General features: G+C 57.8%; 2 protein-coding genes across 6 annotated transcripts; one reads left to right on the top strand and one right to left on the bottom strand.

Annotated features, from left to right (window-relative positions):
• Nucleotides 1-5,304: 5,304 nt before the first annotated feature.
• On the bottom strand, nt 5,305-6,743 carry LRRC3C (leucine rich repeat containing 3C). The gene is made up of 2 exons (XM_045836738.1): nt 6,604-6,743; nt 5,305-6,234 (listed from the first exon to the last, which is right to left on the bottom strand). Exons 1-2 carry the CDS (start codon nt 6,741-6,743, stop codon nt 5,433-5,435), a joined length of 942 nt encoding a protein of 313 aa, XP_045692694.1. The 3' UTR covers nt 5,305-5,432.
• A 9,948-nt stretch (nt 6,744-16,691) lies between these two features.
• Nucleotides 16,692-23,207, top strand: ORMDL3 (ORMDL sphingolipid biosynthesis regulator 3). Of its 5 annotated transcripts, none has more exons than XM_045837424.1 (4): nt 16,692-16,827; nt 20,093-20,292; nt 20,965-21,116; nt 21,553-23,207. In XM_045837424.1, exons 2-4 carry the CDS (start codon nt 20,119-20,121, stop codon nt 21,686-21,688), a joined length of 462 nt encoding a protein of 153 aa, XP_045693380.1. In that variant the 5' UTR covers nt 16,692-16,827; nt 20,093-20,118; the 3' UTR covers nt 21,689-23,207. The 5 variants fall into 5 exon arrangements, with proteins under 5 accessions (XP_045693380.1, XP_045693378.1, XP_045693376.1 ...); XM_045837422.1 differs by having other exon boundaries at nt 16,697-16,827; nt 20,098-20,292; XM_045837420.1 differs by lacking the exon at nt 16,692-16,827 and adding an exon at nt 17,358-17,487.
• The last annotated feature ends 728 nt before the right edge of the window (nt 23,208-23,935 follow it).

Raw genomic sequence — 23,935 nt, 5'->3', positions numbered from 1 at the left:
AGTGTGGTGGAGGCTGGGGGTGAGGGCTGGGGGAGGACCCACTTCAAGGGCCCAGGGAACCCGTGGCTGGGACCCCAGTCATTATTACGTCCTGCCCAAGTCTGAGGGACCCCTCTGCATCCCACCCACCATGTCCCCTAATTTGGGAGAAGGGGCTCTGGACTTGCGTTCCTTGCTTTACCCATTTCTTCCCTTCGCTGGAGAAGGGGGTCTTTGTGTCCCTCTTGCCTTCAGAGACTTTGCCCACCCTTTCTCGGCCATCACATTACCCAGTGAGGAAGAGGAGAAGGGTCCTCCAGCTTCCCCCACCTTGGGCAGGGAACAGTGGTGAGGTTTTGGAGTTCGGGGAGTTTCAACACTTGCCACTGACCGACCCGGACAGGGTTATGCAATGGGAGTCTTGTGAGTGCCGCCTTGGTGATCCTGGAGGGTTTTGTAGGGTCTATGGGACAGACAATTCCCCTGCGTGTCCCCACACACACGTCACAAGACACCGTCCCTGACCCACTCTGCGTGATAACTCGCCCTGACCCAGAAAGTGAGCAAGAACGGAGGGCTGGCTTCGGACGCTAGTGGGACTGGGGGGACTTGAGGTTTGGGGTTCTTTTAGCGTTCTAAAGGCAACAGTCATCGTCCAAAGTGCAGAAGTGAGAGTTGTGGCTCAGAGAAGATAAACTGGATTCCAGGTGCCTGAGCAGGTGCGCAGGTTGGCGGTGGCGGTAGAACATCACACGGGCACGGAGAGACGAGAATGGGGAAGAACCGTGAGGTGCTGACCCCACGTCCTGGGGACTCCAGAGCCATCTTCACCTCACCGAAGGGCTGTCCCATCCAAGACGGGCCAGGCTTGCTCTGCACGGCCCCAGGGCCAGATTCGGGACTCGAGGGAAGAAGGAACAAGGAGGCAGACCGGGTGGAATGAGCATTTTCCAACCGCTGTTTTGCCGTATTTGCTTCTGCCCCGGCAGAAGGGAAACTTTCTCAAGCATATCACTTGCTCTCTGCCTCCAAGAGTGGATACTCTGAGATGTAACCTTTTTTGTAGATAACTCCAAGTCAATGCGATTAATATTATGCCAATGCCCAAAGGCCATGTTAAGGCAGGGAGAATTGTTTGTCCACACAGGGCCCTTTAGAAGACACCCAGGGCCCTACTGCCATGCTTTCTGAGTTCTCGTAAATACTTCTGTAATGGTCCCTGGTGGTCATTTCCCACTGCTGTTATTCTACCGCCTGTGATGTGGTTTTTGCTCCTTCAGGTACACAGCTTCTAACTTGCCATCTGCAGGAAACCACAGTTACAAAATTATTAGAACTCTATGCAAAGTAAGATTTAAAAAATAACTAAAATAAATGGGTGCTGAGAGCGTGCTCCTGTGAACAAAGTGCGTGAACCTTAGCAGCGTCTGCTTCAGATGACACTTCTGGGCTCACGAGGCCCCTGTGCACACTGCGTCACCCCGGCTGTCGTCACTGGTACCCTGACCTGGCAGGTCCCCAAGGATGGGCACCGTGGCCTCCTCATCTTTGTGTCTGCAGTGCCTGCCATGGAGCAGTCACTCAATACGTGTTGGTGGGAAGAATGAGTGGACGGTGGTGGCATGTGCTTTGGCAGCTGGGGCACCTCCTCTGCTTTGTTTGCTTCGTTCCTGGTTTGGGGCAACACTGCTCCTCGGCCGGCCGGCGGGGCTGCTGGGGATGGAGTCCTGGGCAGGTGGGCAGGTGACGTGAACCCGCTTCTAGTCGGAACTCCCTTCGTCTGATGGGAAGGCACGGCCCCTCTGCTTGGGATGAGCTGCCCGGGCTGCTCCTGGCTCTGACGCCGACATCCCCCACTCTGCAGCAGGGCTCAGGGCTGCACTGGAACCGTCTGCACGTGAGCCCCAGACAGGAAGGGCGGGCCGGGCCCCACCTGTTGCTCCTCCGCTGCCTCCTTCTGTTCTGAGTAATCGGTTTACTCTCTGTTCACTTCCTTTTGTAGAGAATGAGGCTTTGTCGGTGCTTTGCAGTTTCTGTGTGTGTGTGGGGGGGGGGTAGGTGTCGGTCTCACTCGGTCCAGAGCTCCTCAAAGAGAAAGAAAACCTGTTTTCTTTTATTACTTTGGGAGTTCCCTGAGAGTTAGGTGCATATTGCTCCCCCTTTCACTCGGGGGCTCCCTGAGGGCAGTGTCTGCTCCCCACTCATGCAGGGGCAGGAGGGAGCTGGTGGTGAAAGGGCTGAGTGAGGGGCTTCTTTTCTCCCACCTTTCCACACAGACCGCCGGCTCCGGGTTGCTGCCCGGGGTGCACAGGCGGGGCTGCCTCAGGCCTCCCGGGCTCTTGCCTCAGAGCTGGACCAAGTGTGCGGCCGGGCTCTCTTGGCATCCGGCAGCTTTGTCCCTGGCTCCAGCACATCCTGGGGTGGGAGAGGCTGACCGTGGTGCGTGCAGCTCACTGTCCTTCTGTATATACCACACAGAATGGCCATAAGCAGGCAGCAAAAACGAGGCCGTCCAGCTGCCTCGACAGGGCCCGCAAGGCATCTCGGGACACAGGGCCTAAGGTTGGGGGTGAAACCAGTTATGCCACCCCTTCCTGCCTGCCCAGTGGACAAGCACAACCCACAGGCCAGGGCGCCGAGGGAAGGGCTCAGGGGCTCCGTGACTTGTTCCAGGCAGGAGCGTCCCTGAGTCCGTGGAGGCCCCGCTCTGTCCGGCCTCCTGTGCTGGGCTGCTTCGGAGCTACAGCTTCTGAAGCCCCCCTCCCACCAGGTTCTGACTCGGGAACGCGGACTGGCTGGGGCAGAGGGACCTCTCCGTGGAGATGGGAGCCAGTGAAGCATGTCCCCTGCCCTCTCCTCCTGCCCTTGTTCCAGAGAGGGAGAGGAGCTTGAGCGGTTGGGGGCCCCGGGGGCGGGTAAGTGGTGGGATGTTTGTTATCCGGTGCCCCAGGACCCCTCCTGACCAGGGTTCCAGGCAGAGCTTCCCTCCCTGGATCCTGCCCCATCCTGAGCTCGGCTTTGAGCTTTGGGGATAAGTGTCAGGGCAGGGGAACGACCACGCTGCAGACCCTATAGGCTCAGTCTCTGCTGCTCAGGATGACAGGGGATCGGATGAGACTCCAGGAGCGGGCGCCAGTGGTGGAGCCCAGAGGCTGCCCCTGTTCCCCACCCTGCCACCTCCACAGACCCCACAGTCTGCTTCCCAGGGCTCAGCAGGACGTGGCCCAGCCTGGTTCCCGCAGGGGTGGGTGGGCAGGGTGGGGCAGACTCCGAGAGTGGCAGCGGAAGGGCCCACGGGGGGTTTGACAGGGACGGGCCAGGATTGTAAGGCCCAGGCCAGGGTATGGCTGGGGTGGATGGTCCACGCCGCAGCTGAAGCTTCCCATATCCTAGTTTCTTCTCCCGTCCCTGAGCGCCCCTGGAAGTGGAGAGGCCCGTGTCTCCTGAGAAAAGAGGATGGGTGGGGTGTCCCAGGAGTCAAACTGAGCCTTCCTGGGTGACATGAGAGCTCAGCCTTGGGTTGGTGGGGGGAGCCTCAGGGATGGACAGAGGAGCGGTGGAAAGGGGGTTGGAAAGGAGACAGGGACGTCAGGATGGGTCAGAGGGACCGGGAGGGGTGATGGATTCCTCTTTGCTGCTCCTTGAGTGGCCGCCCGGGGTGCCCAGGCTCTGCCCTGTGCCAGGTAGAATGCTGGTTCCCTGGGTCTCATTCTCCGTTTCGTCTGGGGCTCCTACAAGCTTTCCCAAAGCAGCTGTTTCCTCCTTGGGGGCCTCACGGGCGGATCGCTCTGCATGGGGGCGAGAGGCAGGGTGTAGTCACCCCCCTGGGTCCCTCGGGAAGCCTGTTTGCTGATAGGAACATCTCATACAGCCCCCTGCTTGGTCTCCGCCCTGTTACCCCTCCTCCAGGAAGTTTTCATTAACGTGAACACCTAACTTCTCTGAACCCCTGCTCAGCCTCCCACCGAGAGAAGAGAAGAATGCGAGACGGTAACGGCTCCCTCGCTCTCTGCCTCCTGTGCCTCCTCCCGCAGGCTGGAGCCTGCTGCCGGCGAGGACTGGTGCCCAGCCATCGCCCTCCTCCCTCCAGGCCCTCCCCCTTCCCCATCCTTGCCGTTTGTCATCATTAATTCATACGCCCTGGCACCCCTTGCAGGCAGACTCTAGTGTCAGGAGCTGAGTGCCTAGTGCCAGGTGGGTAGGAGGGGAGGGAGGAGTTGGCGCTCAGCCCAGCAGGGGCACCCACCACCCAAGGGGTGACGGAGGTGGTGGTGAAGGTCTCAGCACCTTCCCCTCCTCACCGCTCGGCCACACACGATCAAGAAAACGAGCAAGCCCTGACTGGTGGGGCTCAGTGGGTTGGGTGTCGTCCCACAAACCGAAAGGTCTCTGGTTCGATTCCTGGTCAGGGCGCATGCCTGGGGCAACCGACCCATGTATCTCTTCCACATCGATGTTTTTCTCTCTGCCTGCCCCTCTCTCTAAAAATAAATAAGTAAAATCTTAAAAAAAAGAAAAAATGAATACTAAGAAAGAGATCAAGGGCATTCATAAAAGTGAATTTATTGAGTTGTCTTGGGGTGATCTGCTGGGGGAGGGAAATCCTTCCCCTCCCTCTGCCCCCCACTCTCCAGTGAGGGACCCACCCCCAGCTCAGGCACGGAGGAGACCGAGTTACCCCCAGGGAATGTGTTCAGAGAACCATTCAGTAGAGGAGAGAGCGGAAAGATGGACAGTCTCTGGGAAAGGAAGCAGGGGTTCCCCCAAGAGAGAGGCGGAAGTGAGGGGGGAGCTTCTCAGTAGAGGTGAGAGAGAAGAGAGGAGGAGCCCCCCCCCACCTTCTCAGTTTAACTGCATCCCACCCTTCTGATCGCATCTCCGGCTCGGTCCCACCGCCCACCCCTCGGCCCTCCCGGCACCCTCTAGTTCAGCTCCGAGGTAGGTCTCGCTGCAGCCCAGACATTCCAAGTCGTTTTGCATCTTCTTTGCCTTTGTCCACCACCTTTCAGCTAGGGTCTCCCTCTTCTGCCCAAAGCCCTTCTCATTCTGGAAGGGTCTGTTCAGACATCTGCACAGCGAAGCCTTAGAGGTCAGCTCAGCCAGGCTGGGGCTCCCTGCCCCACGCACCCACAGCCGTCTGCTCCGACCTCCAGGTTGGCACACACGCCACCTGCCTCCTCTGCTCTGCCCGCTCCCCCCCCACCCCCGCCCCACTGCTGTGGACTCAGGTGCTTTGAGCCTTGCACAATCTGGGCCCAAAGTAGGCACCAAAAATGGGCACCCAAAATACTCCAAGCACCAATAATAGTGTGGGTTGAAAGAGAGAGGTCAGGAGTTCAGGGGAGATAGAAGAGGAAGAGGGTGGGGCTTGGGGGGTGGGGTGGGGCTGCAGAGGAGGCAGAGGGGTCAGAGGGAAAGAGGGAGCACAGGGGAAGGAGTGCGGGGCGTGGTCATCAGACCATCGTGCTGAGGGTGGAGGAGTCCTCGGAGCGCACGGGCGGCTTGGGGGACCTGTTCAGGGGACGCCGGCTCTCATCCCGATTCTGCCACACGTAGTGGACCAGGTAGGCCACCACCAGTGCCAGCCAGCCCCCCATGGTGACCAGCAGGGCCACGTCTGTGCTCCGCCGGGCCCCGCCCCGCCCGGCCCCACACAGCTCTTCCTCCCCTGCCAGCGGCAGAAACTCCTGCCCCACGAGGTCTGGTCGGGCTCCCGGGCCGCACACGATGCCCGTCCCAGTGCCCGGTGCCAGCCTCACCTGTCTGAGAACCTCCTGGAGGGCACAGTCGCAGTGCCACGGGTTGGCAGACAGGTTCACTTGGATCTGCAGCCCCACGAAGGCCTCCGCGGGCACCGAGGCCAGCTGGTTGGCAGAGAGGTCGAGGTGCCGCAGCGTGCCCGCCAGGCCCTGGAAGGCAGCCCCCGAGAGGTGGGCAAGGACGTTATGGGACAGATCCAGCTCCTCCAGAACAGGCAGGTGCCGGAAGGCGCCGGCGGGCACCGATGCCAGCCGGTTGGCATCTAGGTAGAGCTTGCGGGTATCGTTGGGGATGCCGGGGGGCACGGCACTTAGGCCTGCCTGGCTGCAGCGGAACGTCCGCTCGCCAGCTTCCTCTGCCGTGTAGCAGCCCTGGGGGGGCACCCGGGGGCTGGGCATGGTGCCCCCGGTGCCCACCACCAGCAACAGGGACAGGAGGTGTCTGGCTGGCGGGAGCATGGCTGCAGACTGGCATAGCCCTGGAGTGGAGTAGGACCTGGGGAAGAGAAAGACCCGCAAAGAGAGAGTGAGTGGAGAGAACCCCACTCCCCACCGCCAGCTCTCTCTTCCTGAGGTCTTCCCGCAGAGCCTCTCTGGACGGCGGACCCTCCTTTGGGGGATCTCTCGGGCCTGGGTGACTCTTTTGCTTCCTCTTTGGGGTTCAGGGCTCCTCATCAGGCCCTGTGGTTAAAGGATCCCTGGGCCCGAGACTCCTCTAGGGCCTCTTTGAGTCTGGAGGGCTAATCTATGAAGTCTCTTGGCCGAAGACCCTGTTGTCATTCTGGGTCGGGGGGCTTCTAAGTTCCTGCTTCTGCCCACGTATTGATTTTCCTCACTGGAATGAAGTCCTTTTCCACCAACCTACCTGGGCGGCTGCCAGGTGGACCAGGGAGGTGGCAGAGGGCCAGGTGGCACTAGTGTGAGGAGACAAAGAGGACAGGTCAGTAACAGGACTTCAGGATGCCCGGCCAGGCTCGGTGCCCAAGGCCCCACCTCTGTGCCCATCCGCCCCTCTCCCGCAGCATCCAGCCCTCCGCCTGCCCCAGTTTTGTCTTCCCCGCCCGGCTCCTTCCTCCCGTGTCCCCTCCCTCCCCCCTCAGCACCTCACCCCCTTCGGTGGGAGAGCCTTCTCTCCCCGGGCTGCCCTCTCCCTAGAGGCAGCCGCCCTGCTGCTGCCTCTGGAGACCGGCTTCCTCCCCCAGAAGCCCTGCTTGCTCGCAGCTGCTGGAAGCTGGGGGCTGGGGCCCAAGAGTATTGGGTTTCCTGGCATGTGACTCCGGTCCCCAGGTATCAGACACCCGAGCCATGGCCTGGCCAGACGATGCCAAGAGAGGGCAGATGCTGGACCCTGATGAACTCTGCCTGGGAGACCAGGCGCCGCCGGTTCCATTCCCCGCCTTGGGCTCCCCTCCCAAGGCCTGCTGACGTCATCTTCCATTCCCTGTCTCCCAGCTGGGGAGGAGACTCTTCCTTCCAGAACTTCGTTCGATCCCTTGCCCAGGCCCTGGCTGAGCAGAAGGATCCCTGCTTGGCAGGCCTGCGTGGGTTCGATCTCACATCCATTGCCTCTAGCAACCCCGTTCCCCCCAACTCCATCCCTCCCCCCACTCCCCTGCTCTGCCCTTCTGCCACACCACGTGGCACCTTCTTCGCTGCTGAGCAAACCTGTCTCAGCCTTTTCCTTGGAAGACTTGTCTCTCTCTGGAGGGCTCCATCTCTTGGCCCCGCACAGGGTGCCCAGCCCGCTTGCTTGGCAGGGAGCACTGCAGTGCAGTTTTAGTTTGTTCCCCATGCTGTGGGCAGATGGCCCCTCTAGGAGTTGGAAGGGGTTCTTCCAGGTGCCTAATGCCTGAGGTGGCTGCCGACCAGTTTTCCTGCCGGTTGTATGTTCTGGACTGGAGCTGACTCAGGTCCCCTCGGTTCGCTGGGGCCCTGGGCTCCCAGGTTGGAACTTTTGACTCCCCTTCATGCCCAACAGCCGGGGAGGGCTGGGGTGATAGTCCCCAGGGCTTCTTTATTTTTTTATCCTCATCCAAGGACACTTTTTTCCCCCATTTTTTTTAGAGAGAAAGAGGGAAAGAGAGAGAGAGAGATAAACACCGACTGGCTGCTTCTAGTACATGCCCCAACTGGGGATTGAGCCCCCAGCCCAGGCATGTGCCCCGACTGGGAATCGAACTCCCAACATTTTGGTGCATGGGACGACATTCCAACCAACTGAACCACACTGGCCAGGGCTCCCCGGGGTCTCTGAATCACACGCATCATTTGCAGCCCAAGCCACTGTGTTATACCACCCTCTCCTAATAGCCGCCGGGTACTGGAAGAGTGGGGTGTCATGGAGACCCCACTTGCACGGAAGAGGCTGGGGTCCCACGCTGTGGAGACCCCTCTGAGAAGGAGAACCTCGCTGGGTTTTGTAAGAGACTGTGGGTGACCAGATGGGACACAATCGCAGGCCCAGTGCAAAATGAAAATGTGGGGGCCCTCGTTCCAAGACTGATATGAATGTCAACGTAGTGACAGCAGATGGCAAAACCAAGCGTAGGGCCCTGCTGAGCACAAGGCGTGGCGCCCTGAGCAACTGCACAGGTCGCATGCCCACGAAGCTGGCCTTGTGGAGCTGACCTTTGAACCAGCAGTTTCAGCAGCACAGTGGGGCCCAGAGTCAGAGGTTAGGACGCCAGATGACATCATCTCTGGGGATGTGCTGACTGCTGACTCATTCTCGTGACAGTGACAGGGCATTTCTCACACTAGCATTTGTCCGAGGAATCAGGTAAGACGGATTTTCTACACTTGGGCAGGAGAGGCGGAGCATGTGTCTGTGGGTGGCTTGTTAGTTAGACCGGGCACTGCGCCACTGACTAAAAACTTCAGTGTCCGTTTTGGGATTGTAGCTGCGTGTGGACTAGAAAGCATGTGGAATGCTCCCCTCTCCCTCCCCTCCGCTGCTCTTCCCTCGCACGGGGCAAGAGAGTTAGCTAAGGCACAAGAGTTGAGCCTGGCTGTTGTTGGAGAGAGTTGCCTCCTTTTCAGACTAAGGCAGCTGCCAGGGAAGAGCGGGACAGGGGTGCCCAGCACGGCAGCTGTGGGAGGAGCGGCGGTCCGTGCACGCAGGAGGGGCCGTCTGGAGCATGGATGCGGTGAGCTGAGGGCGGCTTGGTGCAGTGCTCCGTAGGGAAGGAAGACCAGAGAGGAAGGAGGAACCACTCTCACAGTGGTGCACAGTACAGGCTGCGAGCTGACAGTGTTGGAACAGAAATTCTTCCCTGCCATGCGTTCATTCATTCATTATTTCATTCAGCGAGGACTTCCTGCTAGCCCCATGTTTCAAGCACTGTGCTTGTCGAAGGAGATATGGACACTGTTCTTAAGGTCCTAGATCTGTGGCTGCGGTTAACCCAGCCTGCACATGACAGCCATTTGGGGGAGCTTTCAGAAATTAGTTATGGTGCCCTGGCTGGTGTGGCTCAGTGGATTGAGTGCCGGCCTGCGAAGCAAAGGGCTGGTTCGATTCCCAGCCAGGGCACATACCTGGGTTTCGGGCCAGATCCCCAGTAGGGGGTGCACAAGAGGCAACCACACATTGATGTTTCTCTCCCTCTCTTTTTCCCTCCCTTCCCTTTCTCTAAAAATAAATAAATAATATCTTTTAAAAAAATGAATTATGGCTGAGTTTCATCAACTAAATTAAACTCTCTGTGAATGGGGTCTAGGCACTGGTATTTTCCAAAAGCCCCCCACGTATTTCTAACATGCAGCCTGAGTTGAGAACTGCCGGAGAGACGTGACGGGTCGACGCGCGTCCCCACAATGCCTTCCTGTGGTCCCTGCTGTAGTTGTGCGCGCAGGAGCTTTGAGGCCCGGAGAGAATAAGCAGCTGTGGCAGCATCTGCTGGCGGTGCACAGGGTGTACTGCAGGGGAGGCAACACTGTACCTCCACCCTCTTAGGACTTCCCAGCCAGGACTGAGAATTAGACGGACGGAAGACAGATTAACAGGCAAAAAGCATACAAACACTTATATGTTTTACACGACATAGGAGCTCTCATGAGGAAATGAAGACCCAAAGAGGTGGCAAAACACGAGTACTTTTGTCCTAGATTGAATAAAGAGAGGCAATTGTGAGAAAGTAACTAAAATGTACGAGGAGGCTGGAGGAAGATTAGAGTTACTTTGACAAGGTCTGTTTGTACAGAGTTCTCTAGGCTTTGACTCCCCGTTGAATGACGTGTCTTGTCTCCCAGTACAAAGAGAGCGTCTTTCACGTGACGGTTTCTGTCTCCTGGTTTCTGGGAGAAAATAGGAGATTGAAATGCCCTTCTGTGTCTGTTTTGTTTTTTTTTAATGTGTCTTTAGCGCAATCCTTATGCCTAAATGGCATATTTGGGGGTGGCCTATTTTGTCACCCTTCAGTATCCATTCCTTACCTCTGTCCTTGATGACACACACAGAATTGGAGGTAACAATGTCCTCAGTCCTTCATGGCAGAGCCTGACTGGTCCTTTCCGTTTACTAGAAATCCTGTTGCCCACTTTTCCCAGCCTCTGCTGCAGCTGAGGCTGGCCCAATTCTGATCCATGATATCTAGGTCTGCTGAAGGGGTTTCTGGGAGAGCCTTTGATTCATTCATAAAAAAGAATGGGCTAGGCCCTCCCCCTTCTCCCTATAGCTTTCTCCCTGCCTTAGACACGGAGGGCCAACTATGGCCATCTGTGACCTCGGGGCAACCAGGCAGAAAGGAAAAGTTAAGAGCATCATGGAGACATTGGCCCGGATATCACCGAACCACTCAACCAACCCTAGCAACCGCCTACCTCTGGACTCATTACAAATAACCCCCTGCTTTGGTGCTTCTCAACGTGGCTGCACATCAGAGGATGGGAGGTTTGGAAAACTACCGCCGTCTGGGTCTACCAGGTCCGCCACAGACATCGTGATTAAATTAATTTGGCATATTTCCAGGGGTGGACTTTTAAAACCTCCTTAGGTCAGGGCCATTCCTCTCCTAGTGTTTTCGTTTGCTTTCAGATGAGATCATTCTTATCTGATAAGACTCACTTTTCCAGGATAACAGGGAAGGCTTCCCCAAGGAGGGACATCTGAGCTGGGTGACACGGGGGACGGAGTTCATCAGCCGGAACAGCCGAGTACGTGCAAGCGCAAAGGAGCACGAGAAGGCTTGGCTTCTCCTAGACGGTAGCGTGGGGGGGACGGTGGCAAAGGTTATGGTTAACCTGGGGAGGGACCAGGTCCTTGCGGCCTTGCATACCATGTAAGAATTGGGGCTTGGTTTAGTAGCTGATGGACAGAAGGGTTTTTTAAATTATCTTTGATATTTGGGGCACTTGGCTGGCTGTGTGGAGAGCGTATTGGTGGAAGAAAGACCAGTTGCAACAACAGTCGGGGCGGGGGGATACTGAGGGCCCGAGCGGAAGCCAGGGTGTGGGACTGGAGGAGCCGTGAACTGGGTGTCCCTTTCTTCGCCATGGCTGTGAGGTGCGTAGGAAAACTCATGGGCCAGGCTTGAGGCCATCCGACATTGGTGCCACTGGCTACACAGCTTTCCCCAACCCCCCTTGGGCCTTTCGTTCTCTGGATCTTACTGTCTCTGAGATCCCTTAAAGCCTGATGTTCAACGTGTCTACGACGATGAGGCGGGGAAGAGGCTGAGGCATGCAGGGTCTGCCTCTCAAGTTCAGGCCCCGGGGAGGTGGGCCTGCCAGGTCCCCACGCTGGGCAGGCTGAATCGTAGCTTCTCCCTTTGAGGGCAGTAACTCCATGCCCCAAAGATGTGACCTCGGAGGGAAGAAATTCAGCAAGCCTCCAGGTCCCTACCTGCCCGATGTTGGAAGCCCCTGGGACCATCCTGGATTGAGGGGGTAGTTGAAAGGAAAGGAGGAGGGCTAGCTACTTTACCGATTGTGTTAGCCAGGGACGCATCTAATGCCAGTGTCCTGGGCAGTTTAGGCAGGAGGGGCAGCTATTCTTGTTCCTTGTGGAAAACGGCAATGCATGTACACCTCATGCTTCCATCCTTGGATGTGCTCTCTCAACTGTTCAGTGCACACCTCCTGGGCCTCTTAGGCTTTGGGGATGCAGAGAGAAGTAAAACAGCCCCAGACAATGGGGGAAGATGGACGCGTGCGCAAACACAGCCACCGGATAGGGGCGGGCTCTAGCTGAGGTGTCTGCAGGGGTCGGAGGAGCCCAGAGGACAAAGTGGCGGACTCTGCCTGGACAGCTGGGGGAGGCTTCACAGAGAAAGTGACAGGTGAGCTAGGCCTTGAGGGACGAGCAGGAGTCTACCAGATGGAGAAGGATCAGAGTAGAAGCATTACAGGCTGAGACAAGAGTGAGAAAGAGCAAGGTGTGTTCTGAGAGTGGAGCACAGTGTGGCTACGGTCTGGGGTGTTTGGGCGAGTTACCTGGTTCAGTGAACGTTTACTGAGAGCCCACCATGTGCAGGAAGCACGAGTGTGAGTAAGACGGTGGGGTGAGCACCCTGCCGGGGGAAGTGGGTGCGTAGTGGGTAACAAATACGGCGCCCCCAGGGCAGGAGAGAAGTCTGTATAAGGCGTCCATGGAAACATAAGGGACACATAGGAGAGGGGGGTATCCATCCAGGAATGGCTTTTTGGGAGAAATGGCATTTCCCAGTTGTGTGACCTTGGGCCATCTATGTAAACCCTCTGTACTGCAGTTTCTCATTTGTAAAGTGGGGGTAATAAAAATGCCTCCTTCACCGGGCTGTTGTAAAGATTCATAGAGTGTATACACGCGAAGCCTTTCCCCACTACATGGCACACAGCAAGTGCTCAGTAGCGGCAGCTGAGGTTGTCACGGAAGGAGGAGCTGGTGTCAGGCCGGGGAAGAAGGCGGTCCCAGTGGGGCCACCCAGAACTTCCAGACAGGCAGGCTCTGCTGGGGGTGGTCACACAACGGGACGGGCAGCAGGGGGTCTTTTATGGAAGCTTCTGTTTTCATTCGAATTGTCTCTTGGATCTGGAATATTATGTTTTTTAAAAATTTACTTATTTATTTCTAGAGAGAGGGGAAGGGAGGGAGAAAGAGCGGGAGACAAACACTGACGTGAGAGAGATACATCTATCGGTTGTCTCCTGTATGCATCCTCCACCACGGCCCCCAGCTGGGACCAGATCCGCAGCCTAGGCACGTGCCCTGACTGGGAACCGAACCAGCAACATTTTCCTTTTGGAGATGACGCCCAACCCACTGAGCCACACTGGTCAGGGCTGTAATATTAAGTTTTCTAAACTGCTTTCCCCCACCCGCTCCCCATGGGAGAAAAGATCAATTATCCAGATCAAAGACAATGCTGTTTCAGGGGCCCCTAAAGAACAATCTCATCTTGGTTCTCAGAGGGAGGTTCTGGCTCCCAGACCTTGGCTCCAGCCCTGGAGACCCTGGCCGGCCCAGCCCTTTTCCTCTGCAGCCCAAAATAGCCAACCACAGGCAGGGCTGGGCGAGGGGAGGAGATGGAGTGCCTGCTGGCGATGCTGTGCGCCTCCCGCTGTCTCCCACCCGCTCAGTAGATCTCGCTCAGTGCTTAGCTGCTGAGCATAGCTGCAGCTGCTTAGCTGCACGACCCCCACCCCCCACTGCCACCACACACCTGCGTGCCTCCACCCAGACAAAAACACAACTGCCAGCAAAGTTTTTCTCTTCCTTGCACTTGCTCTGGGGGTCAACTCAACATCTCTGCCCAGGAAGGGGCAGAGGGCAGAGAGGGAGCAGGAATGAACCGAAAGGGGGTAGGAGGTAGTAAGAGTGGAGGGGTGCCATTTTGCGCCCCCCCCCGGAGGTCGGGGGAAGGGGCTCTGTTTCTTACACCCCACCTCCTCACTTCTCACCACTGCCAGTCACCCTGGAATGTGTTCCCAGCTTATCCCCACCCGTGTTTGCTATCTCTGCCCACACGGGTGTATCTGTGGCAAGCAGAGGCCACGTCACCCTGTCTGATGGACACGCCCCAAGGCTGGGCAACGCAGCTACCTCAGCGGACAAAGGCAGCACGTGCAGAGGGCAAGGAGAGCCTGTGAAAACGGCTCACTGTGCTTTCAAAACACAAATGCATTTCACAAAACATGTAAAATAGCCTCATGGTATGCAGGGTTTAAAACCAGAGAATGAAAAAAATCACCCCAAATCCCTCCATCCTAATACCAGATCTGGTTTCATTTTGTTGAATTTCCACATCCTAATAAAGTAGATGCACAAATATCATTTAAGTGTGGAATAGGTTTGTGAAAGGCAACACCACCCTGGCTGGTGTGGCTCAGTGGATGAGTGCCAGCCTGCGAACCAAAAAGACTGCTGGTTCAATTCCCAGTCAGGGCACACGCCTGGGTTGCCGGCTAGGTCCCCAGTAGGGGGCATGTGAGAGGCAACCACGCATGGATGTTTCTCTCCCTCTCTTTCTCCCTCCCTTCCCCTCTCCCTAAAAATAAATAAATAAGATTATTATATATATAAAAGTATGTTGCTGAATTTATTTTAATCTGTAAATCTCTCCCTCTCCTTTTTTTCTTCCAATTTAGGTTAAGGGGCTTGGGTGTTTGTTCAAGTCTTCCTTTTTCTAGATTCTGTTGACTGCAGCCCTGGGGAATGCTCATGCTATTTTTACCCCTGCTTTTTTCATGTAGCCTAGCATTTTCCCACACTGCCGCATAGTTTTCACAACCATTTACTCTATGGCTTCATACTATTCCATCCAGTGGCTAGACCATAATATTTTTTTCTTGGGCATTTAGATTGCTTTTGGTTTTCCACTATCGTAATTAATGCTGGAACGAACATCCTCACAAATAGTTAGGTACACAGGTGCACTTCCCGGAACTACGCTGCCAGAAATGCACTCACGGATCTGGGGCCCAGATGATTTTCAGCCTCTTGGCACCTATTCCCAATGGCTCGTCCAAGGGGCTGTGTGTTCCCCAGCACTGCACCGGGCTGCTGCCCCTCATTCTGAACCGTACTCAGGTGTGCTCACGGCTCAAGGATGTCTGGGGAAGACATGGTGATTATGAGGGCAGAGAGCTAGAGAAAGAGAAGGGCGATGACAGGGACTCAGGCTTCATTAAGCAGAAAGTGATCCACGATTTACCACCAACCCAGAGTGAGTCAGAACTCCGTTCATTCCCAGCCGTGGAAAAAGAAACAAACCCTCGATAACAGGAGTTATTAATAGGGCACGGCTTGGCCAGCGCTCTCTCCGTTAGACTGCATTAGTCAGAACCTTATTTGAGATGTGGATCCAGTCTGGGTCAGTGAACTCCACGGAGACGTGAGGAAACTGGGAAGGATCCAGACAGCTCCATCAACTTGATGGAGGATGGAAGGATCCCAGAGAGAAGTCAAAGGACTCAAGGAGGCTCACTTTGGAAAAAAAGAGAGATTTCTCCCCCACCCCCTGTTTCAATGCCGTGGAAGTGTCTGTGGGAAGGACAACACTCAGCTGTTTGCTTTGCTTATGTCTTCACAAGGCTGCCTATAGGGGGCCTCTTTGAACTGGGAGAAACTTCTGTAGGACACAAGGAAGAACTTTTTCAGGTTCTGGGGTGATTATTCAGTCTAGGGCCACTGACACCGGAAATATTCGAGAAGCTGCCTGTTCTCCTGCTCTGAGCGCTTCAGATATCCCCTTGCTTGGTGTCCACTAGATGCCCCCCAGGGCCCCACTCTAGGTTTGAGACATCTGTTTCCTGGCAGCCCTCTTGGGGGGGTGGGGAGGCAGGTCCGAAAGGGGTGTTCCCCAGGCTCCCTGGGCCAGCCTTCTCACTTCTATCCCCTGACATCCATTTCCGTGTGTGTTTACAGCCACTCAGTTTGGCGTGTCATGACATCATCTAATCCTGCTAGTCCAGCCCCGCCACGCACGGAGTGGACTTAGAGAGAAACTGGGTGGGGCCAATGGAAACTACTCAGACGAGGCCCTCTTGGTGACTCAGGAGAACTCAAGAGCCATTTAGTTTAGCCTCTTACTGAAATAGCTTCCTACGATGCCACAGGTGCTTTATACACGTCCTTCTGAATTCGCACAACCTTGGAGGTGGGGTTTCACAAGAGTGGAGCTAGAGACTGAGACGAGTTATTTGCTGGCAAAGGAGCGTCTGCTACCTCTACCCGGCAGTAAAATCTGTGCCCTTGCCTTTAGAGAACGCGACTGGAAAGCTGCAGACCAGAGAGGTGGAGCTCCCCACCGGAGCCACCACATGCTGACCTGGGACTGGAATTCAGGGTCCTAACTATTCTTCGAGGGATCTTCCGAAGACATGCATCCTCTTCTCACGTTTCATGTGGGAAGGCCAAGGATGTGGCCTGGCCCAGGCTGGCCTGACTCAGGTGTAACTGAGTAAAAAGGCTCTGGACAAATGCTGCCCACAGTCCACTTTCTCTGTTCTCCAAACTCTCATTGTTACCATCTTCGGGAAAGCCCGCTTCCAAAGGACAAATGGCTGGGCTAGTCGTATTCAGGAGCCACTCCGGGGCCAGGGTGGAGGCAGCGAGGTGAAATTGAAAAACTCTGACCTGAGGTCAAATTCTGGGTTCCGGCCCAAGTTGGGACACAGCAGGGACCTATAGCAAGTTCATTAAAACTCTAAGTTTCCTCATCTGCAAAATGGGGCAAGTGTACACTGTACTTGTAGGGCGTGAGGATGCCAAAGTAGTTGCTACGCACCAAAGCAATACTATCTGACAGTAACAGATCCTATTGAAACTTCCGAGAGGCCCAGTGAGCCCTGGGGCGGAGTAGGGCGCACGGGTGCGGTGTGAGTGTGTGGGGTGGAGGGGTGCGGGGGAGGAAGGGGGCAACTACAAGTCCCAGGAGGCGGCGGGCGGGCCTGACCGTGGGTGGGGAGAAACTACAACTCCCAGGAGGCATAGGGCAGACTGGCGCTGGAAGGTGACGTCATGGGGGCCGGCGCGGGGCGCTGATTCGGCCGGAGCTGCCAGCGGGGTGGCTACCGCCGCGCGTTGTTACAGCTGCTTTAGCTGCAGCGGCCCCCGCCTCCGGGCACCTCTCCCGGGCCCTCGAGGGCCCTAGACCTCCGGAACCGCACGGTGAGTCCGAACGAGCGGGCTCTTGTTGGGCGAACAGGGATCTCCTAGGGCTAGAGGTGGGGCGAGAATGGAGGTGGGAGCTGCAGGGGAGGCGCCCCAGGCTGGAGGGCACCAGGGCATGGTGAGCGGAGGTGGGGGCGTGCGTCGGTCGGAGGGATACCCGAAGGGGTAAATTAGATCGGAGGCGGGAGGTGGAGCGTCAGGGGGATAGCTCGAGCTCGGGCTGGGGGTGAGGGGCTGGGAGCGGCTTGGCTTTGGGGGTTGGGGGAAGGTTGGCCGCTTCCAGGGCTGGGTGAACGCGTGGAGGTGGGGTTGAGGCCCCGGACCTGGCCAGTCTCCGAGTGCGAGATTGCTCCCCTTCGGCTTCCTTTCGGCTTGAGGTCTCACTCACAAAACCCCAACAGTACTGAGGACTTGGTCTCTTCGCTTCACCTTTTTCTCTGGCTGGTGGGGGTTCTCCCCATAACTGGCCTTCTCTCCATTTCCACCGCCTTCTGGAGTCCAGGAGGCAGGGCCAGAGCTAAGAGGTCAACTACCGTGGCCCAGCAGTTCGAGAGGTGGACAGAATGAAAATGGCATTGTGGCCTGCTGCCAGGGACTCCACGTTGGGGTCCAGTTGCAGGCTTGGCTGTTTCGTGCCCGTCACCCAGAGGGGAAAAGGTTCGTCGCTTAAAGGGCTGACTCTGTTTGGGGGAGAGAATGATAATCGCTCACCTGGCTGCTGCCCTGGGACTGCCCAATGTGGCCTGGAACGCACTGTGGCTTTGGCTTAGGTGTCTAACAGACACGCTGGGCAGGGATATTTGTGCGTGGAGTCAGGGGGAAGGGAGGGTAGGAGTAGGAGAGAGCTACCAGCAAGAAAGTAGTTAACAGAACAGAGTAGCTGCAGGCTCTGGTTTGAGGCAGGTTATGAAACCACATCAGGGACTGGCACAGGCAGCCGCCCGCCAGCTTACGGCCTGAGAACTTTTCAGCCCCGGCTGCTGTAGACTTGCTTTACCTCTGCCAGCTGCTTCTCCGCGGGTCTCTCCCGAGTGAGGGGCAGTGGGTTATTTTACTAATGGAAGTGAAATGTACCCTTAGTCACACAAAAGCTCAAGAGTGCTTTCTGGATGCCGATCTTTTTCTTAGTTTATTGATCTGGTCTGTCTCTTTGGGGGTGGAGGGAGGTGTCTCTCGGGATTTCTGCTCTCAGGTCAATTAGTGTTCAGGCTCAGGAAGGAGCTTTGCGGGGCGGCAGATCCTAAGTGTAGGCTCCTCCTGGACTCATTGGGCTTCCTTGGGTGCCTGTTTCAGTCAGGAAGGAGGGTGGAAGGATCTGGGGTTCAGCAAGGCTCCTGGTACTCCTGGACAAAATACCAGGGAGCGCTGGAGGTCTCTGCTTCTACCCTCTGCACGTCTAGGTTAGGGAGAAGTGGGGACAGGCAGCAGCTTCTGGTCAACCAGGGGAACAGTTTCTCTCTCCTTACTCAGTAGTAAGTCCTGCAGAGCCCTCAGTTCCTAGCCAGCGCCCCCCTCCCTGCCCCGCACCCTGAGGTGGAGGCTTTTGCATAGTAGGTTCCCAGGAGCTGTGTGAGTGTAACTGAAGCCCCTGGGAAGGTAAACAATGGAGCCAGTCCCGGTTTCCTAGTGCCCTGGGTTTCGGTTGGGCCCAATTATCCAGCGTAATGGGCTGAGCTGATGGGCCCCAAGAGCATCCCTTCTAGGGTGCACCCTGGGTCATCTCACGTGTGTTTGTGTGTTGGGGGAGTGTGGCGTGTGCCACGTTTCCTCTGAGGTCCCTGACCATCGAGCTGTCTGAGAAGAGCACACTTGTTGCCACCATCCTGGAACTAAGGAACTGGTTCTCGAGAATTCTGGTGCCCGCACAGGTTTGGCTGTGATCCTCGTCAGAGACAAGTAGCAACTGAGTCTGAGGGGGTTCGTTGCAGCAGGGTGAGGGAGGTGGCCTTTTGGGATACCTCCATCTGGGACCCCTTTCTGTGTTCCTAGGAAAGATGGGGTTGTTACCATGGTGATGACCTATTAGGGTCTTTGTCATGGAAGACCTTCCCTCAGCTCAGGAGGCGAGCCAGTACAAAGGCACCATCTGTTCCCAGCTCCTGCTGGTCACAGGGCCCTTAGGGATCTGGGGGCAGCCAAGCTCTGGACAAGGGACTGCACAACCCTCCCTTGCCTGCATCCAGGAATGCACCTGGGTTGCATTGTTTCCTGGGCATCAAGGGCAGTTCTCGTGCCTCATGCTGCATGTTTCCGCCGTGGGAGATGGGCAGGGGAAGTCATGGTGCTACTGACCCCTGGAAACAGGTGCTGGGAAAGGAGACGGAGGTGAGGGTGAGTGGGGCAGCGGGGAAAGGGGCACAGAGGGAGGCCACAGGTATGGTTCTGTGACCTCGGGAGGAGTGTGTTGATTTGGGCTCCAGCTACCGAGGGAGCTGTAGATGTTGGCCGTGTTCTCTGCCCTCACCTCTCCTCTGGTGGGGAAAGGGCCCTGGTGGTTTGGCAGCAGAGTAGGTGGCATCACGAGGGTTAGCCAGAATTGTTGCCAATTGGATAAAACATCTGGATTGGTTGTTTTTTTGTCACTAAGAGGGAGGCTTCCAGGTCGGAGCAAAGGTTGTCCTAGCGCGTTGTTTTCTCGTTTCTTCCCTCCCTCCCTCCTCCTGTCCTCCGTCCTCCTGGGTCTGTATGGGTGCAGACCCAGGACTGGAGAACTAGGGGAGGTGGGTAGAAGCAATGACCCCGCCGAACACTTCATCCGCTGCTCTCCTAGCAGGTGCCACCTCCTTTTATTCCTTCTGATGGGGAACGCAGGGGAGGGGCAGATGTCTTATATCAGTCCTCAGTGAGACCATCCTGCAGGGGTTATGCTGAGTGTTTCTTAGAGGACGGGCCTCTTCTCCCCTTCCCTGGGCTTTCTGGGCAGAGGGCACTGCTGGGAATGCCCTGGAGGAGGAGACTGGAGGAGGGGCCATGGTTTCTTTGCTCTGGGGCTGGAAGCTTCTTGATCTGTACACCCAGGCAGTTGGCCTGGAAGGGCACTGTTCCGATTGGGTGATGTGTGGTGTTTCTCCCGGCCCAGCACTGGGAAGTGAATAGAGTTCAGTCCACGTGGACATGCTCTGGCCTCTCTGTGTGTGAATCAAAACAGCAGAACTGGCCGGAGTTCCTGGGGAGAGCAGAACCTCCCTCCCGCAGGATGTGGAGGGTGTGAGGGGGCAGGGAAAGTGGCGCGACCTGTCTCACCTGTGCTGCTTGTTTGCAGAGCAGCGGCAGCGGAGGGGCGGCAGGATGAACGTGGGCACGGCTCACAGTGAGGTGAACCCCAACACCCGGGTGATGAACAGCCGCGGCATCTGGCTCTCCTACGTGCTGGCCATCGGGCTGCTGCACGTCGTGCTGCTCAGCATCCCCTTCGTGAGCGTCCCCGTGGTCTGGACCCTCACCAACCTCATCCACAACATGGTGAGGGCCCGTCTGCTGCCCGCCCTGACCGTGCGGGCCGCCCTGGTGGGCCTGAGGAGTAGGAGGAGCCCCCCAGGCGTGGGTGAGGAGTCAGGGGGGACGTGCTGACAGCATCTGTCACCAGAGTCCGGACCCAGCTCTCCTCTCCGCCCTACTCCCCTTTCTGGGTTCCAGCCCTGTGCCCTCCAGGAAGAGGACTAAAATCGGCAGATTTGCCCTTATCTGTCCAGGGTGGGGTAGCTTGTGGACCTGGGAGATGAGCCACTGCGAGCTGAACGAGGGGTCCCAGAGCGTTCCCAGGACTCAGGTGCCTAGCCTGGCACAGAAACGCCCTTTTCCCCAGTTAGGATCCCAAACCACCTTTGACTCTCGCCTCTCTGCTCCTTCACCACCTGCTTGCTACCCACGCTCTCTCGGTGGGCAGGCAGGGGCCTGGTTCCTTCCCGTCAGCCTGCCCCCTCCCAGCTGGCACAGGGAGGCTACCGTGCGGCTGGAGGGCGGTTCTCCACTGCCTGCTCCCGTGTGTCTCCTTGGTCAGGCCTGACCTCCAGCCCGCGTGCCTCTGCCAGCCAGAGGGAGGCTCCGCACCACCCGGAGCCCGCTTCTGGGACCAGGCGGAGGAGCTGAGCGGGAGGGCCTTTTGCGTGCTCTAATGAAGGCCCCTCCTCCCAGGGCATGTACATCTTCCTGCACACAGTGAAGGGCACGCCCTTCGAGACCCCGGACCAGGGCAAGGCCAGGCTGCTGACCCACTGGGAGCAGATGGACTACGGGGTTCAGTTCACGGCGTCTCGGAAGTTCCTGACCATCACACCCATCGTGCTGTGAGTGCCTTGGGCGGAGGGAGGACGCCAGGAGGGAGGACGCCAGCAGGCAGGCCACGGCCCGGGGCGCCCTGAGGCCCCCCCAGGCCTAGATGCCTCCCCAGTTTGGCTCTTGGCGTAGGAGCGAGGACAGGAAGGGAAGGTGGAGCACCTCTGGCCACGTGCTGGGCTCGGGCTTCATGCCCCCCGGCCGAGTTTTCTTCAGCAGGGGCTTCCTTCCCGCCGGTGGGGTAGGCCCACAGGCGGGAGGTAGAGCAAGGGGACTGGGCCGGGAGGGTGTCTCTTTCCGGGCAGATGTTGCCACCTATATCTGCTTGGGGGCCTTTCCCATAGCTTCTCAGCTGTGGAGAATTTGCCTCTCCTCGCCCAGGGAGAGAGGGAGGAGAGGGGGTCCTCCAGGCGGAGCCTTACGCCTCTCCCTCACCTTTTCCGCCAGGTACTTCCTCACCAGCTTCTACACCAAGTACGACCAGATCCATTTCATCCTCAACACCGTGTCTTTGATGAGCGTGCTCATCCCCAAGCTGCCGCAGCTCCATGGAGTCCGGATCTTCGGAATCAATAAATACTGAGGGGGCAGCTCCTTCCCCTGCGCAGATGGATGGCGGGAGAGGGACAGGAGCCCACGCACGCAGTGTGGCTGAAGGCGGAGGAGCCTCTGGAGACTGCCCGAGACAGGGGTGGGGCCTCTGGGCCCCGGTTCTCCCCTCTCTCCCCCCAGTAGCTGACTTGAAGTAGCTTGTAGTGGGGTTGGGGTGGGACCTGCCCACCCCGGCCCCTTCCCCCTGGGCTCTGACCCTTCTGATTTTTGGATCTTGTTTCTTTTGCCTTTGGGATAGAGACTCCGTGGGGTGGTCATGGATGGGCTGGGCTCCCAGGCTGAACACGGACCTGTGAGGTCGGGACAGGCGGCCAGGGGACCCCCCTGCTCGCTTGCCCGGCCTCAGACCACTGAAGCACTTTAACCCCTGCGAGGGGCGGTACAGCTTCTCTGTCGTGTCACTTTGGTCCGAAGTGTGAGGACAACCCTCAGCGTGCGCTTGTACGTGTGCAAGGCAGTGCAGGGCGGCACCGTGTCCCTCCGGGTGGAGAACCGTGTAGTCGAAGCCTCGTGCTTTTGGCAGCTCCCCCTACGGCACCCCCACCCGGGGAGTGGGGTGGGGGAGGGTAAGCAGAGGGGTGGTGGGGCTGCGTGTGGATGGCAAGGTCCCAGAGGTGAGGGGCCACGGCTGCTGCCATCCTGCCCTGGTGGAGGCGGGAAGGGGGTGGAGAAGGGGTGGGGATGGTGAGTTGAGACTCAGAAAAAGGGAGTCATGGAGCAGCAGAGATTGGTGTGAGGGAGGGCGGGTGGGGGCACAGGCCAGACCCAGCCTTGTCCTTTGGGAGGTAGTCGGGGAGGGGGCAGGCTTGGAGAGTGGATTTACCCCCCCAGCACGGTGGTGGTGGTGGTAGTAGGGAGGGAGCCCGCTGCGGGTTTGAAGCTCCTGGGTTGGTGTGCCGGGTGGAGGTGGGTGTAGGAGGCCTGTTAGTCGTTAGGAGCCCAGGTCCGGTTTGACGCTGCCTTCTGCAGTGGTGTGAGGGGCGGGGGGAAACCGGGTTAGAAATGATGCACGGGGACGCCCTTCCGCAGCCCTTCACCGTGTAGACAGGCGTTGGGGCAGGGCCACCCGTGGGGCTATTCAGGCCACCCCTGAACCGGCTGGTGGGCTGCAGAGCCCTGCACAGTCCCTGCTGGGTGGGCAGGGTGGTGGACAGAGCAAGGGGTCGCCTGCAGGCGCCGTCTCCTTACCCAGAGGGGAAGCGGTGGGGCAGGAGCCCGAGCTCGCTGGAGAGGGGCCGCCTTCTCCCTCCCCGGTCCGACGAGGGCCTGTGCTCTGAAAAGGCAGGCCTGCCCGCACCCCCTCCCAGGGCCCTGAGGGACGAGGGGAGGTCACTGGCTCTGGTTTCTGCCTCTTGGGCCCCCCACCCCCACCCCATGTATCATAGGGAACTTTCACCTCAAAATCTTTCTAAGCAAAGTGTGAATAGGATTTTTACTCCCTTTGTACAGCATTCTGAGAAACACAATAAAGGACCGTGTGTTCCTGTGTCCCCCCGAGTCTGGCGTCGGCTTCCTGGGGGGGCCCTGGGTGAGGGGAAGGGGTGTGGGCCACCCTCTGCCTGGAGATCGAAAGGGACCCTGGGACGGCTGCTCTTCCTGCTGTCCCCAGCCGAGCAGGGCAGCTCTGTGGGACAGAAGCAGCCGCAGGCGGAGAGCAGGATTCTGCCCTTGGACTTCCTGGCTGTTCCGACCCCCGAAAGAACTTCCACCTCTGGGCTCCATGGGCTGGGCTGGCAGACAGATGGCTTATGTCATGGCCAGGGAGGAGGTCAGTCCAGCAGTGGCCTCATAATTGAAGCTGGAGTCCCTAGGGGTGCCCAGTCCTTTGCTCTGAATGCCTTTCCCCAGTCCTCCCACTCCGGGAGGGCTGCCTCTCCTCCTGGCCTTTCTTCAGGGATCTTTATGCTTTTTTCTCCCCGACACAAGCATGAGTGGGAGGGGAAGAGGTACCCCCAGGACTTACTCAGGCTTACCTAGCTAGAGGGGGTGGAGTCCTTCGGTGAGGGAATTCTTAGTCTCTCTGAACTCTGACCTCTGAGGTTCCCTGCAATTCACTGTGTTCCGAGCACACAGCAGTCATCTGCTCTTCCCAGGATGGGGACAAAGTCCCGCGGTGGGGGGAGGGGAGCTGCCCGCGGCAGCCTGGGTTCCCCTCTGGCCCCGGTCCAGCGTCCCAGCGTCCCTGGAGTAAGTGTCAGGAAGAATGCGGGATCTCTGC

The sequence above is a fragment of the Phyllostomus hastatus genome, unplaced genomic scaffold (assembly GCF_019186645.2).
Source record: "Phyllostomus hastatus isolate PE091 unplaced genomic scaffold, TTU_PhHast_1.1 phas_contig_210, whole genome shotgun sequence".
In the NCBI taxonomy this organism is placed as follows: Eukaryota; Metazoa; Chordata; class Mammalia; order Chiroptera; family Phyllostomidae; genus Phyllostomus; species Phyllostomus hastatus.
This window is presented reverse-complemented; position numbering and strand designations above follow the sequence as displayed.